The sequence below is a fragment of the Loxodonta africana genome, chromosome 18 (genome assembly GCF_030014295.1).
Source record: "Loxodonta africana isolate mLoxAfr1 chromosome 18, mLoxAfr1.hap2, whole genome shotgun sequence".
Classification (NCBI taxonomy): Eukaryota; Metazoa; Chordata; class Mammalia; order Proboscidea; family Elephantidae; genus Loxodonta; species Loxodonta africana.
The window spans coordinates 76,852,257-76,870,867 of record NC_087359.1 but is presented as its reverse complement, the minus strand read 5'-3'; the positions used below and the strand labels follow the sequence as shown (position 1 = coordinate 76,870,867).

Sequence of the window (18,611 nt, the reverse complement as noted above, 5' to 3'; positions counted from 1 at the left end):
CGACTCGTCAGCAATGCGTTTTAATCACGCGGAGACAGAGTTGTCTCTCAGTCTCTGCTTCTGGCCAAGAACTATCGTTTGAAACATGTATCCTTAAGTTTTACAACGGAAATAAAAATCAGCTAAAGCTCCTAAGCGTTAGCGCTAAATAATTTATCTCCTTACATTTACTTCTCATAACAGCGATATTAAGTGGTTATTGAAGACTTAAAACTCCAAGAGGCTGACTTGCCTAGAACTACAGCTCCTAATTGGTGGAGGCGGGACTCGAACCGTCCAGCGCAACTCCAAACTCCAAGCTTTTTCAGGCAAGGCGCTTCCGGAAGTCCCGCCCCCGGTGAGGCAACGCGAAAAGGCCGAATCGGAGGAAGCAGGAAAGGGAAGAGGGGCGGTGGCTTAGGACGCTCTAGCCTTCCTCCTCTCTATAGCCCCCGCCCGTGACAAGGCCCGAGCGGCAAGGCTCCTCGCTATTGGATGCGCTGCCTCGAGTAGGCGGGCCTCGCCGTTCGCGGCTTGCTGATTGGCCAGACCCGCCATGCGAGCGGAGCGGCGGTACTCGTGGCCGCCGACGGTGGTGCCGGGCCCTTCCGAGCTCCGAGGGACGCAGGTGCATGTGGGCTCTACGCTCGCTGCTGCGGGCCGCGGCTGGGGGCACCATGTCGCAGGGGCCCGCCCGCCGCCAGCGGCCGGCCAAGGACGCGCTGCGGCACCTACGCACGCGGGAGAAGCGTGGTCTGTCGTGGGAGCCCGGGGGCCCGAACACCGTGTACCTGCAGGTGGTGGCGGCCGGCAGCCGGGACGCGGGCGCTGCGCTCTATGTGTTCTCCGAGTACAACCGGTCAGTGCGCCGCGCTGGGCACACGGCCGGGCCTGGCGGCGCCCGCTGACCCGGCTCCGCCCCAGCCCAGCCGGCCGGGCCCTCTGTGCTGTGCAGCCCGGGGCCATCGCAGCACCTCTCTGGGCTTGTGTTTCCTCTGCCCGTGTTGTTTCCTTACCCGCGTGGGATCCCACTGTTGGCGCGGTTCTGGGCCTTTTCGGGGGTAGGGGGGGGCGGTCCTAGATTCCTGACCTGTGTGCGCCAGTGAAGAAGCCCTGGTGCCGCAGTGGTTAAAGCGCTTGACAGCTAACCGAGAAGTCGGCGGTTCGAAATCACCAGTGGCTCGGCGGGAGAAAGATGTGGCAGTCAGGCTTCCATAGAGGTTTACAGCTTTGGAAACCACGTGGGGTCGCAATGAGTCGGAATGGACTGGATGGTAGTGGATGGGCATGTCCATATGGTTTCCAGGGGTCCTTGGAGAACTTTGGTTTCCCTAAGCCTCCTCTTCCCAACCCGTTTGGTTTCTGGGTATTAGCACATCCTGAGCGGTACCTTCTTCCCTGCACCCAAGGCAGGGGCCTCCTAGTCCGTGGGCGGGGTTGACAGGTCTGGTGAGGAGGTGATGGGGAATGATCCATCTGGCCCCAGCACCATCTATCCCACCCCCCCCCAACCCTCCCTGCCTCTGCTGAAAAGGGTTCAAAATCCAGCAGAAATGCAGGCTGATGGTACAACATAGGCTTTTTAGTTCAGAGTCTATAAAAAGGTATCTGATTGGTGTCAAAGGTCTCACAGAGAAGAATCTTCTGAGTATTTTGGGTAACGTTTGTCCTGCAGGTATCTCTTCAACTGTGGAGAAGGTGTCCAGCGACTCATGCAGGAACACAAGTGAGTCAACCCTTTTTTTCTGGGGTGGGGGTGATTGTGAGGTTTGAAAGCTGAGGTGAGGGGTGGGAGTGTTTTTATAACATAAGTGGTCCCTGGTCATTTTATTTTGCTCAGATGTCTTCTCTCTTAGGCTGAAGGTTGCTCGTTTGGACAACATATTCCTGACACGAATGCACTGGTGTAATGTTGGGGGGCTGTGTGGTAAGTATGGTCTTTCTAGGGTCAGAGGTTGGAGGGGAGTCTTGTGATTTTAACCTGCCTCGCCCTTCTTCTGCCAATTCTGGGGGCTCAGAGGAGCTGAAATTCTTTCTGTGCCAGCCTAGTCAGCTGCAGCTTGGAGCATCAAAAGCTGTGACTCAGAAGAGCGGATTTTACCATGGATACAGCCTCCATGTTGAAGTGGATTTTAATGTGGTTACCATCCACTTGGTTTCTTGGGTTGCTGGGCCAGAGATCTGTGGTAGTGAACTGGGTAATATAGAAGAGGTGATTACAGTGAATCTGTTTATGTTGAAATCACTGGCAGCCACACATAGACACCCAGTATCCAGATTACCCTGTTACTCATCTCTGTTTTCTAGGAAGGCTGAGACTGTTACAGCCAAGTTCTGTAAGCTCCACAATGTGCTAGGAGGGAACGGAGCTTTGGACCCATTCAGGACTGAGATTAGGGCCAGGGTGCAAAATTTAAGGACACTCCTTCACTTGTACAACCCTGAGAGGGAGCACCTCCTTAAGTTGTACACCCTAGACACCAGCCCCGCCCAGAGGCACTTAGTCATGTCTGATGGCCTCATACCTCAGGCTAGCATCACTTCTGCTCTGCATACTTCTTGATGGCCATAGAGAAGTTGGCATAAGAACAAGTAGATAAATCGCTGGATAAGTGAGGGCTCTTCCTCCTGGTCGTGACTGTGGATCACTTGAGGTGCTGAGTTTTTTCATCCTTTTTTAGGAATGATTCTCACTTTGAAGGAAACGGGGCTTCCAAAGTGTGTGCTTTCTGGACCTCCACAACTGGTGAGTGTCTCCTGACTCAGCTTTCAAAGTCCAGCCTTGTCCCTTCTTAATGTTAGTGACAATAATTTACTTTCATTTCTGCGAAGTGGTCTTTTATTGAGATAACTGGTAGTGTAGTAGTTGAACACTTCACCTTGCAAGTTGAATAGACCTGAGCTCAAAATATTGAGTGACCTTGAATGACTTGCTTCACTTCTCTGACTCTCAGTTTCTTCATCTATAAAATGGTTATAATGTTTCAGAGTTGTTGTTAAGGCTGAAATGAAATAGCACGTATAAAGCACTGAATCACTTCACTAGGTGTTTGGCACAAGTAGGCACTCAGGAAATGGTAGCTCTTGTTCTGTATTTATTAAGTTTTAGACATCGTCATATCTTCCAGACCAGCCACTTGTGTGAACTTGTGCACAAGAGAGCTTGTGGGCACATCGTTAATGCCAAACCTATTGAATGCAGCTGCTCACTTCCCAGTTCTTAGGAAGAAAGGCAGTTAATCACCGAGCCCGGTTAATTCTGTCTTCAAAATACATCAGATTCATCCGTTTGTCTCTGTCTCATCAAAGCCTTCATAATTTTTCACCCTGTCTGCTACAGTAGCCTTCCCTATCCAGGCTTGTCTCTAGTCTGTCTGCCACACAGCAGCCAGTGTGTAGGCACGTTACTTCCCAGTCTAAAACCCGGCACTGGCTTTCCATTGCATTACAACCCAAACACCTTAATATGGTTACATTCCCCATGCTTCCCTCTGTATTCTGGTCACCAAGCTGCAGCTACATTGCCAGCTCCTAGCTATTCTAACCTTCTTCTCCCCAGTGAAACCCCTTCCCATCTCAGGCTTTCATCCACGTGTGAGTTCTTTCTAGAGTGCTCCTTACAGGGTCCCTGCGTGGCACAATGGCTAAGTGTTCGACCATTAACTGAAAGATTGGTGGTTCAGACCTACCTGGAAGTGCCTCGGAAGAAAAGCCTGGCAACCTTCTTCTGAAAGATCACAGCCTTGAAAGCCCTATGGAGCAATTCTCTGAAACAAATGGGGTCGCCATGAGTTGGAACCGACCCGACAGCAGTTGGTTTAGTTTGCCTGGTTTTGAGTGCTCCTTCCCTTGCCTCTCAGCCTCTGCCTGTACCCTAACTGGTCCTTCAGGGCTCAGGTGAGAGGCTGTTTACTCTGCAGACGCCCCTGACTCTGCAGAAACATTGGCTCCCTTCAGCCTCCGTCTTTTCATTTTCTGGCAGAGCAGTTACCACAGTCCCATTAAGTGGTAGTTGGAGTTATCCTTTGTTTAAATTTTGCCTCCTCCACTAAATTCTAGACTTTATGGGGGCTAAATCCTCGGCATGTAACATGTAGCGGGCCCTTTAAGTAAATGTTTGTACAAATGAAGTTCAAAGTATGTATTAGAATCTGTTTTATATGGCACTTATTGATTGCTTTATGGACTAGAACACATTGCTCTGTTCTGCATTTGTGTGCTTGTAATCACTCTTTGCCTTTTTTGTTTTTCAGGAAAAATATGTTGAAGCTATCAAAATATTTTCTGGCCCACTGAAAGGAATAGACATGGGTATGTCTCCAACAGTGACTCATTATCCCCCATTTCTTTCCCATATATGCTCTAGCCTCCCAAATTACAGCCCATAAAAACTGACCCACATCAAACCTTAAAATCAAACTCTTCAACATTGGGGGAATTTTCCAAATATTGCCTGAAGCACTTTCTGTGCCTCTACTTCATACCAGCAAACTACAGGCTAGATAGGCAGGAGTGATTTAAAAATGCGTGTGTGCTGTGTCGCAGTTCCCATTCGGGCACTGAGGCCCTTTCCTTGGTCCTGGTTGTGGTTCTGATGGTTGATTTTCCGTGAGTTCCTTGCAGAGGGAAGAGGGATGTGAGCGGAGAAATGTAAAGGTTTCCTGTTCTTTGTACACTGAGCTTCAGCTGTAGCTGTGCTGGCAGCGGATGGCCTCTTGATGGGAAGACACACAACCACAGATGTGGGCAGGGCTCTCTTCTTAGGATTTGTGCACATCTTTGGGTTGTGAATGCTCCTGTTAGTAGGGGCGTTGATATGTCAAAAGGTATTAAAAATCCAGGTGCTGCTGAGTCACTTCCGACTCATGGCGACCCTGTGTCAGAGGAGAACTATGCTCCGTAGGGTTTCAATGGCTGGTTTTCTGGAAGTAGATCACCAGGGTGGGTGGACTTGAACTTCCAGCCTTTCGGTTAGCAGCTTACTGCATTACTGTGTGCACCAGCCAGGGTCTCCTCAAATGTATACTGGCTCTTAGAGTTGAGAGGATGGATTTTTCGGCCTCTCAATGCTGTGTGTTAACTTGTGCCTGTTCAATGAGAATTGGTTTCTTTCTAAAGGCGAGTCACTAATCATGATAACATGTTTTTCTCTTGGATGTAGTAAATGTTAAAAGCTGATGAAAACGTTTTTGTTTCTTTTCTAAAAATTGTAATCTACTCAGAAAAATCTCATTTTAGGGACAAAGTTTACCAAAAATGCAAGGAAATTGAGTTGCTTGTGGCTAGTAATCTTGGAAATTAATTTCGCGACATCTTTGCTAATGCACCCCCGTTTTTTTGTTGCCACTTTATCACTTAGCTGTGCGACCCCACTCGGCGCCAGAATACAAAGACGAAACCATGACGGTTTTCCAGATTCCCATACACAGTGAGTATGAAATCAGACTCTGAGAAGGAGGGTGTAGGTCCTAGGTCGTAAGGCAGGAAGATGCGGGTGCAGGTAGAAACCGTTAAAGTCCTTGCACTGTGTGCCCTGTGTGGAGCACGATGCGGAAACTTAGCAGAGGAGCTGAGATGGCATCGCTGCCCTGGAGGAGCTATGGTCCTGTGGACAACGCCTGTAACTCATGTGTAGTGGCAGTGATGGTGCTTTGGAATGGGACAGATGCTTGTAACTTACGTATATTGACAGTGAGGTGCTTTGGAATGGGACAGACGCCTGTAACTCAGGTGTAATTGCAATGACGGTGCTTTGAAATGGGACAGCTGCATGTAATTCACCTATAATGGCAGTGACGGTGCTTTGGAATGTGACAGACGCATGTAACTCACGTGTACTTGCAATGACAGTGCTTTGGAAATTGACAAACACATGTAACTCACGTGTAGTGACAGTGAGGTGCTTTGGAATGGGACAGACACCTGTAAGTCATCTATAATGGCAGAGATGGTGCTTTGGAGTGTGACAGATGCATGTAAGTCCCGTGCAATGGCAGTGAGGTGCTTTGGAATGTGACAGATGCCTGTAACTCGTGTAATGACAGTGACAGTGCTTTGGAATGTGACACCTGGAGCCCTGTCAGAAAGTGGACTGCTCTCAGTTTACACGTTCATTGCATGGTGTTTGTTTGCCACAGCTGTAAGTACCTTCCTTTGAGAGGATCTGGCGAGATGTGCAGGTGAACACTGAACATGGATAATGGCATCCTACAAGAAGTTAGGGTCAGAAGCTCCTGAGAGCATTCTCAGGCACCAGGGCCTGCCATGTCAGTGTTGTCCTGAGTCTGGCTGCCACATTCTGTATCAGGCCTTACTTGGATGTGGATTGAATCCAGGGCAGTCGGTGCCTTTCCTTGACCATGCTAACTGGTATGCTACTTATCTAGGGGTATGGATGAGCACAGCCAAGAAGACCAGAGAAGTCCCAAGCCTGCCGTAGATGAGGCTTATGTTGTCACTGGGGTGGGACGAGGGAGGGAGGGAGGAGAGGAGGTGGCCAGAGGGAAGGAGGTGGCCAGAGCAAAGGCACAAGTACGTCTTGGCCAGTGAGAGGGTGAGTCTAGCTGAAACTCTCCTTGCCTGATCACTCTGGGCCAGATGTTCTCTCTGACCTGCCTGCAGCCTGCCTCCATGCCCCAGCCCATCCGTGTCCCCCTGCTCTTCCTGTCTAGCACCCTTTCTTCCCTCCAGGGCCTTGAGCAGTTTACGTTTATATGCGTTTGTGATCAGTGCCTGCCTAGCTCAGTTTTGCTGCTGATTGTTGCCCTGATTCCCTGTGGACATGGAGGAACAAGCAGGGCTTCTCTTGAGACCAGCAGCTGTGCTCCAGCTTCTCATAGCACTGCGTTATTACTTTCACCTTGAGATTTAACTGCAAACTAGAACGCTTCTCAAAGCGGGGGAATAACCTTCAGACCTAAGTCTGTTTATTTAGAGTGATGAAAACATATAAACCAGCCTGTAGCCTTCATGCTTTTTAGTCAGCAAACACCATTGAGTTCCGACTACAGACAAGGCTGTGAGATGTGCAGAAGTGTAAGGATGAGTAAGACGTAATTACTATGCAGACTGGGTGGGGAGGTAACTAGTTATTTTCTCCTCTGATCAAAAGTGTGCTGAATTTAACTGGCTTTCTGGCATTGGTACATGTGAACATCTGGGCTTCGGCTGTGAGCTCACTGTGTGTGGTGTGTAATTTGTTTCCTGTACCGACCAGGTGAGCAGAGCTGTAGAGACCACCAATCAGCCCAGAGACCAGAAAGACCTCTCGGCAGACTCAGTCCAAAGCAGCCTTCAAACTCTGGATCAGCTGAAAATGAGCAGCACCTTCCAGATGGTAATGACACTTAAAATAGGGCACGGGAAGGGGCTTCCGTCTATCTCTGTGACGCTCTGACTGGAATCACTATCATGAGGAGCGATGTGTGTAAGAGCAGACAAGTGCTCTCCCTGTGACGCTCTGACTGGAATCACTGTTGTAAGGAGTGATGTGTGTAAGAACAGACTCGCTCTCTCCCTGTGACGCTCTAACTGGGATCACTGTTACAAGGAGCGATGTGTGTAAGAACAGACACGTTCTCTCCCTGTGACGCTCTGACTGGAATCACTGTCGTAAGGAGCGATGTAAGAACAGACGCGCTCTTTCCATGTGACGCTCTGGCTGGAATCACTGTCGTAAGGAGCGATGTGTGTAAGAACAGACACGCCCTCTCCCTGTGACGCTCTGACTGGAGTCACTGTCATGAGGAGCGACGTGTGTAAGAACAGACACGTTCTCTCCCTGTGGCGCTCTGACTGGAATCACTGTGATGAGGAGCGATGTGTGTAAGAACAGACACGTTCTCTCCCTGTGACGCTCTGACTGGAATCACTGTCGTAAGGATCGATGTGTGTAAGAACAGACACGCTCTCTCCCTGTGACGCTCTGACCGGGATCACTGTCATGAGGAGCGATGTGTGTAAGAACAGACACACTCTGTCCCTCTGACACTCTGACTGGGATCACTGTCATGAGGAACGATGTGTGTAAGAACAGACGCGCTCTGTCCCTGTGACGCTCTGACTGGAATCACTATCATCAGGAGCGATGTGTGTAAGAACAGACACGCTCTCTCCCTGTGACGCTCTGACTGGAATCACCGATGAGGAGCGATGTGTGTAAGAACAGACAAGTTCTCTCCCTGTGACGCTCTAACTGGAATCACTGTCGTAAGGAGTGATGTGTGTGAGAACAGACACGCTCTCTCCCTGTGACGCTCTGACTGGAGTCACTGTGATGACGAGCGATGTGTTTAAGAACAGACACGTTCTCTCCCTGTGACGCTCTGACTGGAATCACTGTCATGAGGAGTGATGTGTGTAACAACAGACACGTGCTCTCCCTGTGACGCTCTGATTGGAATCACTGTGATGAGGAGCGATGTGTGTAAGAACAGACACGTTCTCTCCCTGTGACGCTCTGACTGGAATCACTGTGATGAGGAGCGATGTGTGTAAGAACAGAGCGCTCTGTGCCTGTGACGCTCTGACTGGAATCACTGTGATGAGGAGCGATGTGTGTAAGAACAGAGCGCTCTGTGCCTGTGACGCTCTGACTGGAATCACTGTCATGAGGAACGATGTGTGTAAGAACAGACGCGCTCTGTCCCTGTGACGCTCTGACTGGAATCACTGTCATGAGGAACGATGTGTGTACGAACAGATGCGCTCTGTCCCTGTAACCCTCTGACTGGAATCACTGTCATGAGGAGCGATGTGTGTAAGAACAGACACGCTCTCTCCCTGTAACCCTCTGACTGGAATCACTGTGATGAGGAGCGATGTGTGTAAGAACAGACGCTCTGTCCCTGTGACGCTCTGACTGGAATCACTGTCATGAGGAATGATGTGTGTAAGAACAGACAAGTTCTCTCCCTGTGACGCTCTAACTGGGGTCACTGTTATAAGGAGCGATGTGTGTAGGAACAGACACGCTCTCTCCCTGTGATGCTCTGACTGGAGTCACTGTTATAAGGAGTGACGTATAAGAACAGACACGTTCTCTCCCTGTGGCGCTCTGCCTGGAATCACTGTGATGAGCGATGTGTGTAAGAACAGACACGTTCTCTCCCTGTGACGCTCTGACTGGAATCACTGTCGTAAGGAGCGATGTAAGAACAGACGTGCTCTTTCCATGTGACGCTCTGGCTGGAATCACTATCGTAAGGAGCGATGTGTGTAAGAACAGACATGCTCTCTCCCTGTGACGCTCTGACTGGAATCACTGTCGTAAGGAGTGATGTCTGTAAGAACAGACAACGCCCTCTCCCTGTGACGCTCTGACTGGAATCTCTGTCATGAGGAGCGATGTGTGTAAGGACAGACACGCTCTCCCCCTGTGACGCTCTGACTGGAATCACTGTCATGAGGAGCGATGTGTGTAATAACAGACACGTTCTCTCCCTGTGACGCTCTAACTGGGATCACTGTTATGAGGAGCGATGTGTGTAAGAACAGACACGCTGTCTCCATGTGACACTCTAACTGGAATCACTGTCGTAAGGAGTGATGTGTGTGAGAACAGACACGCTCTCTACCTGTGACGCTCTGACTGGAGTCACTGTCGTGAGGAGCGATGTGTGTAAGAACAGACACGTTCTCTCCCTGTGGCGCTCTGACTGGAATCACTGTGATGAGGAGCGATGTGTGTAAGAACAGACGTGCTCTTTCCACGTGACGCTCTGGCTGGAATCACTGTCGTAAGGAGCGATGTGTGTAAGAACAGACATGCCCTCTCCCTGTGACGCTCTGACTGGAATCACTGTCATGAGGAGTGATGTGTGTAAGAACAGACACGCTCTCTCCCTGTGACGCTCTGACTGGAATCATTGTTGTAAGGAGTGATGTGTGTAAGAACAGACACGCCCTCTCCCTGTGCTGCTCTGGCTGGAATCACTGTCATGAGGAGCGATGTGTGTAGGAACAGAAACGCTCTCTCCCTGTGACACTCTGACCGGGATCACTGTCATGAGGGGCGATGTGTGCAAGAACAGACACGCTCTCTCCCTGTGACGCTCTGACTGGAATCATTGTCGTAAGGAGTGATGTGTGTAAGAACAGACACGCCCTCTCCCTGTGACGCTCTGACTGGAATCACTGTCATGAGGAGCGATGTGTGTAAGAACAGAAACGCTCTCTCCCTGTGACACTCTGACCGGGATCACTGTCATGAGGAGCGATGTGTGTAAGAACAGACGCGCTCTCTCCCTGTGACGCTCTGACCGGGATCATTGTCATCAGGAGCGATGTGTGTAAGAACAGATGCGCTCTGTCCCTGTGACGCTCTGACTGAAATCACTGTGATGAGGAACGATGTGTGTAAGAACAGACATGCTCTCTCCTGTGACGCTCTAACTGGGATCACTGTTATAAGGAGTGATGTGTGTGAGAACAGACATGCTCTCTCCCTGTGACGCTCTAACTGGAATCACTGTCATGAGGAACGATGTGTGTAATAACAGACATGTCGCCCGTGGCATGTGGGGAGAACGAGAGAGGCTGCGGCAGCCCCTGTGCTCTAAGGTCAGTCTGCAGACCTGGGGATGCCCAGAGCTTTGCACTGACTTTACCAGAGGTGGGCACGGCCCGGCAGGTCGTAGTTTTCATTAATGCAGCCTCATTTTCAATGAGAAGCTGTACCCGCTAAGCTGACAAAACGTTCATACCAGTGAATGGTCAGCACCTTTTCTTTCAGAATGACAACCTGTGGGGAACTTACTTAAAATTCCAAGATTAGGGTCTCAAAGGGGTGAGACTGCTTAAGAATGCTCTTGTCCAGGAAAGCATGTTAGGTCCCTTTTTGTCCCAAGGTTTTCTGTCTGACGACCAAGAAGAGGCCGACCCTATGTAAGCGGTCCTTTTTTGGATAACACGGGGTGGGGGAGAGTGATACCCACATGTTCTGTGCAGGCCATTTTTTTTTTTATGATTTTATTGTGCTTTAAGTGAAAGTTTACAAATCAAGTCAGTCTCTCACATATAAACTTATATACACCTTACTACATACTCCCATTTACTCTCCCTGTAATGAGTCAGCCCACTGCCTCCTTCCAGTCTCTCCTTTCATGACCATTTTGTCAGTTTCTAACCCCCTCTACCCTCACATCTCCCCTCCAGACAGGAGATGCCACCATAGTCTCAAGTGTCCGCCTGGTGCAAGTGGCTCACTCCTCACCAGCATCCCTCTCCAACCCATTGTCCAGTCCAATCCATGTCTGACAAGTTGGCTTTGGGAATGGTTCTGCTGCTGGGCCAACAGAAGGTTTGGGGACCCTGACTGCTGGGATCCTTCTAGTTTCAGTCAGACTATTAAGTCTGGTCTTTTTGAGAATTTGGGGTCTGCATCCCACTGTTCTGCTCCCTCAGGGGTTCTCTGTTGTGTTCCCTGTCAGGGCAGTCATCGGTTGTGGCTGGGCACCATCCAGTTCTTCTGGTCTCAGGATGATGTAGTCTCTAGTTCATGTAGTCCTTTCTGTCTCTTGGGCTCATAATTACCTTGTGAGCTTGGTGTTCTTCATTCTCCTTTGATCCAGGTGGGTTGTGACTCATTGATGCATCTTAGATGGCCGCTTGTTAGCATTTAAGACCCTAGACGCCACACTTCAAAATGGGATGCAGACTGTTTTCTTAATAGACTTTATTTTGCCGGTTGACTTAGATGTCCCCTGAAGCCATAGTCCCCAAACCCCAACCCTTGCTCTGCTGACCTTCGAAGTATTCAGTTTATTCAGGAAACTTCTTTGCTTTTGGTCCGGTCCAGTTGTGCTGACCTCCCCTGTATCGAGTGTTGTCCTTCTTTCATCTTCTTATCTACTGTCTAATCAGTAAATAACCCTCTCCTACCCTCCCTCCCACCCCCCTCTCGTAACCACAAAAGAATGTGCTCTTCTCAGTTTAAACTATTTCTCAAGATCTTATAATAGTCATCTTATACAATATTTGTCCTTTTGCATGTGACTAATTTCACTCAGCATAATGCCTTCCAGGTTCCTCCATGTTATGAAATGTTTCACAGATTCCTCACTGTTCTTTATCAATGCGTAGTATTCCATTGTGTGAATATACCATAATCTATCCATCAGTTGATGGGCATCTTGGTTGTTTCCATCTTTTTGCTATTGTAAACAGTGCTGCAGTAAACATGGGTACGCATATATCTGTTTGTGTAAAGGCTCTTATTTCACTAGGATGTATCCTGAGGAGTGGGATTGCTGGGTCGTATGGTAGTTCTATTTCTAGCTTTTTAAGGAAACGCCAAATTGATTTCCAAAGTGGTTGTACCATTTTACATTCCCACCAGCAGTGTATAAGTGCTCCAGTCTCTCCACATCCTCTCCAACATTTATTATTTTGTGTTTTTTGGATTAATGCTAGCCTTGTTGGAGTGAGATGGAATCTCATTGTAGTTTTAATTTGCATTTCTCTAATGGCTAATGATCGAGAGCATTTCCTCATGTATCTGTTAGCCGCTTGAATGTCTTCTTTAGCAAAGTGCCTGTTAATATCCTTTGCCCACTTTTTAATTGGGTTGTTTGCCTTTTTGTGGTTGAATTTTAGCAAAATTATGTAGATGTTAGACATCAGGTGCCGTTTGGAGATGTCGTAGCTGAAAATTTTTTCCCAGTCTGTAGGTTGTCTTTTTACTCTTTTGGTGAAGTCTTTAGATGAGCATAGGTATTTGATTTTTAGGAGCTCCCAGTTACCTGGTAGCTCCTCATCGTTTTTAGTAATGTTATGTATTCTGTTTATGCCTTGTATTAGGGCTCCTAATGTTGTCCCTATTTTTTCTTCCATGATCCTTATCGTTTTAGACTTTATGTTTAGATCTTTGATCCATCTGGAGTTAGTTTTTGTGTGTGGTGTGAGGTGTGGGTCCTGTTTCATTTTTTTGCAGGTGGATATCCAGGTATGTCAGCACCATTTGTTAAAAAGACTATCTTTTCCCCAATTAACTGACACTGGGCCTTTGTCAAATATCAGTTGCTCATATGTGGATGGATTTATATCTGGGTTCTCAATTCTTCCATTGGTCTATGTGTCTGGTGTTGTACCAGTTACTAGGCTGTTTTGACTACTGTGGCTGTATAATATGTTCTAAAATCAGGAAGAGTGAGGCCTCCCACTTTGTTCTTCTTTTTCAGTAATGCTTTACTTATCCAGGGCTTCTTTCCCTTCCATATGAAGTTGGCGATTTGTTTCTCCATCACATTGAAAAATGTAGTTGGAATTTGGATCGGAAGTGCACTGTATATATAGATGGGTTTTGGTAGAACAGACATTTTTATAATGTTAAGTCTTCCTATCCATGAGCAAGGTATGTTTTTTCCACTTATGTAGGTCCCTTTTAGTTTCTTGCAGTAGTACCTTGTAATTTTCTTTGTATAGGTCTTTTACATCTCTGGTAAGATTTATTCCTAAGTATTTTATCTTCTTGGGGGCTACTGTGAATGGTATTGATTTGGTCATTTCCTCTTCGATGTTCTTTTTGTTGGTGTAGAGGAATCCAACTGATTTTCGTATGTTTATCTTGTAACCTGAAACTCTGCTGAACTCTTCTATTAGTTTCGGTAGTTTTCTTGAGGATTCCTTAGGTTTTCTATGTATGAGATCATGTTGTCTGCAAATAGAGATAATTTTAGTTCTTCCTTGCCAATCTGGATACCCTTTATTTCTTTGTCTAGCCTAATTGCTCTGGCTAGGACTTCCAGCACAATGTTGAATAAGAGCGGTGATAAAGGGCATCCTTGTCTGGTTCCCGTTCTCAAGGGAAATGCTTTCAGGCTCTCTCCATTTAGAATGATGTTGGCTGTTGGCTTTGTATAGATGTCCTTTACTATGTTGAGGAATTCTCCTTCTATTCCTAATATGCCGAGAGTTTTTATTATGAATGGGTGTTGGACTTTGTCAAATGCCTTTTCTGCATCAATTGATAAGATCATGTGGTTTTTGTCTTTTGTTTTATTTATATGGTGGATTACATTAATGGTTTTTCTAATATTGAGCCAACCTTGCATACCTGGTATAAATTCCACTTGGTCATGGTGGATTATTTTTTTTGACACGTTGTTGAATTCTATTGGCTAGAATCTTGTTGAGGATTTTTGCATCTATGTTCATGAGGGATTTAGGTCTATAGTGTTTTTTTCTTTTTTTTTTTTTTGTGGTGTCTTTACCTGGTTTTGGTATCGGATATGCTGGCTTCATAGAATGAGGTAGTATTCCATCCTTTTCTATCTGCAGGCCATTTTTATTGTCCATGCTATTTCACGTATTCTGATACTTATTTCTGTTTTTCTCTCTTCTACATAAAATGTGTTTTGATTTGTTTTTTAGTTTCACTTGCCATTCTACTATTTTTGTGGTAGAGTTTTGTGTTTTACTCAACCTCAACTTAAGTACTTGTAGAGGAAAAAAAAAAGGCTGCTTGAGAATGTTAGTATATTCTTTGACCTTTGTATTGGGAAGGTTTTGTTCATTTAATTTTTACTTAAAGTCAAATTAGGTATCAGATTATCATCTATTTGTGAAACCTATGCAAACTTCCCATTTACCTTGTTATAACCAAGTATGTTTTTCGTCAGGTGTTAGCCAGAAAATGGATGGCAGGGACCCTTCCTTGGTAGTAGCTTTTGTGTGTAAGGTAAGAGAACTTTTCTGTTGGGTTTTAAGGGAACGTGCACGTGGTAGCTAGCATGTGGGTAGTCGACAGGCTCCGATTAGCACTTGTTCAGTGAATTTCTTCAGTTTCAACTTGAACTTGCATAGGAGCAATTGATGGTCTGTTTTGAAGCTTTTAATACTAAAGTGTTTCAAAACAGATCACTTCTTCAGAATGTATATACCTGTATATACTTTCTTAAGGGAGTAATCTTTATTTTAAACTGTAAATCATTTAGGGGGGAAAAAAACAGGTTAGCACACTTCTAAGAAAATTGACTTAAACCAAGCTGCTCCATTAGTACTGACGTTACGTCTGCGTTCTCTCCATTGCAGCTTCACATGAAGAAAGGAAAGTTCTTGGTGCTCAAAGCAAAGGAGCTGGGCCTCCCAGTGTAAGAGCCAGAGACACGGCTGTAGGGGAATGGGTGGGCTTTCCTCTGCTCATAAACAGTCCTCATCTCACAGAGGTCTTCCCTCTTCATTTCAGGGGGACGGCTGCCATTGCTCCAATCATCACCGCTGTGAAGGATGGCAAAAGTGTTACTTTTGAAGGAAGAGAGGTAAGACTCCTGGTTTTCTTTCATGATGTTTCCGTAGTTACAGGTAGGGCCAGGAACACTGCAGAGATTCACTACCTAGTTCAGGCCCCACAAACTACTTCCTGGGGCAGTGGAACCGCTTGGCTGGCTGTCACTTGGCTAAGCGATGAAGTGAGATCTGTAGTCAAGAGGTGTCCTGCACATCGCCTCTGGCTGCTTTGTGTACTTCCATAGGTTCTGATTCTGCTGGTCCTTCTTCTGAGAGGTGGATCGCCTTCCCTTGTACTCAAGCTCAGGGCAGTGTCTAGCAGTGTGTCCTGTAAGGAGGGACTGGCACACACCTCAAAGAGATGTTTTCTTTACCTGTGTCTAAGGCGGGTAGGGTCAGTGGCCACAGACCAAATAGAGTCCTGGCAGGACTGGCTCTGCAAACTATAGGTGTGAACCGCCTCCGGCAGCTCGTTCCTGTCTGCTCAGTTATAAATAGAGGGAGCAGGAGGGCATGGGTGATGATCCTTAACGCTGGCTCTGTGCTGTGTGGACTTGGCTCAGCCTTGCTGAAGTGGGATTGGGTCATGGTCTCAAGTGCGTTGAAGTCCATCTCGATTTGCCCATGAGCTGTGACTCTGCCCTGGGAAGGCACCATGACCCAGTATTGGCTTATTTAATTTTGCAGATTTTGCCTGAAGAGATCTGTACGCCTCCAGATCCTGGTCTTGCTTTTGTTGTGGTAGAGTGTCCAGATGAAGGGTTCATACAACCCATCTGTGAAAATGCTGCCTTCCAGAGGTAAGGAGGGGTCTCGGGGGTGCGAGAGGCCCAGCCCTGCCTAGATGGGCTTCTTGCCTGGGCGGTGCTGCCTTCAGAAGCCATTATGCTGAGGTGGAGGCTCCTGCCTGAGAGCCGGTCATACTGGCAGGATTTACGTTGCCTGGTGAGAGTCAGTGAGCACTGGGGTGCATGCAGCCTTGAAGTGAAATTAGAAAAAATGGAAAACCAGAGACCACTGTGCACTAGAAAGTCCACAGTAAATTCTAGAACTCTGGACTGGATTCTAACTAATACTCAAAATACCGTTCTTTGTATTATTCTAACCTACCTGAATTTTCTTACGTTTACCTACATTGAACAACTCAGATAGATCAGATGTGTTTGAGACGGCCTTGGTGAAGGGTCTGTGGAGGGACGGAATCACAGCCTGAGAGCAGACCTGAGTGCTCTCGTGTTTGGTTCTCCAGAATGGCTTGTCAGCTTTGCAGTTTAGCTTTAACCCTAGGTGGACTCTGACCCACACGTCTGTGTCTTAGCCTTTCTCCCATTCTTAATGGTTTATTCTATTTTTTTTTCCTGTTCCTCATTTTTTTTTTATATGTATTTTTTCACTTATCTGATTCTTATTAGCACAATAGACCCTTTTTCTGTGGGGAGATCCAGGCACCCTGATGCACAGGTTTTGTGTTTGAACAGAGCCGTGGGCAGCGGTGCTGTCAGGCCCCTCCTGTGAGTGAGCTGTGAGCCCCCTGTGCACCGGACATTGCTCTCAGCTTCAGGGCACGGCTTGTGTGTGGCAGGGGAAGGCTCTATGAAAATAGCTAGCTTTTTTTTTAAAGGAACTGGAACAAGTTGAGTTTTTTTTTAATAATTTTTATTGTGCTTTAAGTGAAAGTTTACAAATCAAGTCAGTCTCTCACACAAAAACCTGTATACACCTTGCTATACACTCCTAATTACTCTCCCCCTAATGAGACAGCCCGCTCTCTCCCTCCACTCTCTTTTCTTGTCCATTTCGTCAGCTTCTAACCCCCTCCACCCTCTCATCTCCCCTCCAGGCAGGAGATGCCAACATAGTCTCAAGTGTCCACCTGATCCAAGAAGCTTACCCCTCACCAGCATCCCCCTCCAACCCACGGTCCAGTCCAATCCATGTCTGAAGAGCTGGCTTTGGGAATGGTTTCTGTCCTGGGCCAACAGAAGGCCTGGGGGCCATGACCACCGGGGTCCTTCCAGTCTCAGTCAGACCATTAAGTCTGGTCTTATGAAAATTTGGGGTCCGCATCCCACAGGAACATGTTAATGAGTTTTAATCAGCATGTTACGTTGTTTTCTGTGTGGTGGAATTAGAGAGGGTTTTGATTTTTTTCTACCTGTGTCTCAGGTCCTCTGGAAAGCCACACCAAGGTGGAATTAGAAGTGCTAGAGATTCCCTGGGGAAACGCCTGTAAAAGCCGCAGGGGTGGAGAGAGCAGGAGTAGAGGGGAGGGCCTTTGTGCACTTTGCAGGTCTGGCCTCTGTGAAAGGAGGGATGGCAGGAAGAGCAACAGCTGCAGCATGGCCCTGAGAAAGGTCCTGCTGCATCAGGGAGCAGTGGCCCAGCTTGGTGCCCCGCTGTGCCTGCGCTCTGCAGGGAATAGCCGGGCAGAGTGTGGCCTGGCCCAGAGGGCTGTCAGCTCGCTGCTGCACCCATGGCAGGGGCTCTTGGGAAGGGAGAGCTGGGGCGTGCCTCCCAGCCTGGCACAGTCTGTCTGCACAAGTTCTGTATTCTCTCCTTGAGTTCGTGTCACTTTACAAAGTAAAACCCCACTCTTCCTTCCAGGTACCAAGGGAAGGCTGATGCCCCTGTGGCCCTGGTGGTTCACCTGGCCCCAGAATCTGTGCTCTTGGACAGTAGATACCAGCAGTGGATGGAGAGGTATGGAGCCCTGCCCAGCGGCTCACAGGGCAGCTGTGCTGGTTGTCCAGGAGTTCCCATTGCTCCTTCCTTCTCGCTGTGTTTACTCACGTGCTACCTACCCGTCCTTCAGCCCCTGCTGCATGTTCTCAGGCCCCAGCTCTCTGGGATGACTGCCTTCTTGGAAGTCCAGGAGCACCCCCGTACCCCTCCTGTGAGGAAATCCTGCCCCAGGGTGGCAGAGTGTGCATGTGTCTGTGTGCAGCTTGGCTATGGCAAGGGTTCAATTTCACACCGATATGTACTCTATACTCAGCCTCTGAACAAATACCGCCTTTTTGTTGATGATTTTACGTGTGAATCCTAAAGAATCGACTGGAGAGCATACAGTGATAGCTTCTGTTTATCGAGTGCTTGCTGTGTGTCAGGCAGCATGTTAAATACTTTATAGTTCTATTTTGTTTACTTTAATCTTTAGATGCTACCCAAATTTAGTAAGTGGAAAGAGTGTTTGTTTTACTTTTTTCCTCTTGGCTTCGTCGGCCAAGGCTGGTGTCAGGTGGGCAGGATTCTCTGAGTTAAACTTAGGGGAGAGAGTAAGCGTGGGTCTACTCCTGCCTCCCCGCCTGTTTCTCCCCATACATCTCCCTTCATCTCCCTCCCCATAAGCCCGGCAGTCTCTTGCTGCTCAGCTCTCTCTGTTCCTGTAGGGCTTGAGTCTTAACATA

At 47.7% G+C, this 18,611-nt stretch overlaps 1 protein-coding gene across 2 annotated transcripts in view; it reads left to right on the top strand.

Annotated features, from left to right (window-relative positions):
• The first annotated feature begins 560 nt into the window (after positions 1 to 560).
• The window catches only part of ELAC2 (elaC ribonuclease Z 2), a 32,015-nt gene continuing 13,964 nt past the window's right edge, over positions 561 to 18,611 (top strand). Inside the window, exons 1-12 of one of the 2 annotated variants that reach the window (XM_010596622.3) lie at positions 561 to 607; positions 1,655 to 1,705; positions 1,836 to 1,906; positions 2,661 to 2,725; positions 4,233 to 4,290; positions 5,339 to 5,407; positions 7,196 to 7,315; positions 14,598 to 14,656; positions 15,010 to 15,068; positions 15,164 to 15,236; positions 15,892 to 16,004; positions 17,809 to 17,904. In XM_010596622.3, the coding sequence (XP_010594924.1) occupies positions 1,692 to 1,705; positions 1,836 to 1,906; positions 2,661 to 2,725; positions 4,233 to 4,290; positions 5,339 to 5,407; positions 7,196 to 7,315; positions 14,598 to 14,656; positions 15,010 to 15,068; positions 15,164 to 15,236; positions 15,892 to 16,004; positions 17,809 to 17,904 (797 nt within the window). In that variant the 5' untranslated portion in view covers positions 561 to 607; positions 1,655 to 1,691. The other variant, XM_003416799.3, reaches the window with a different exon arrangement.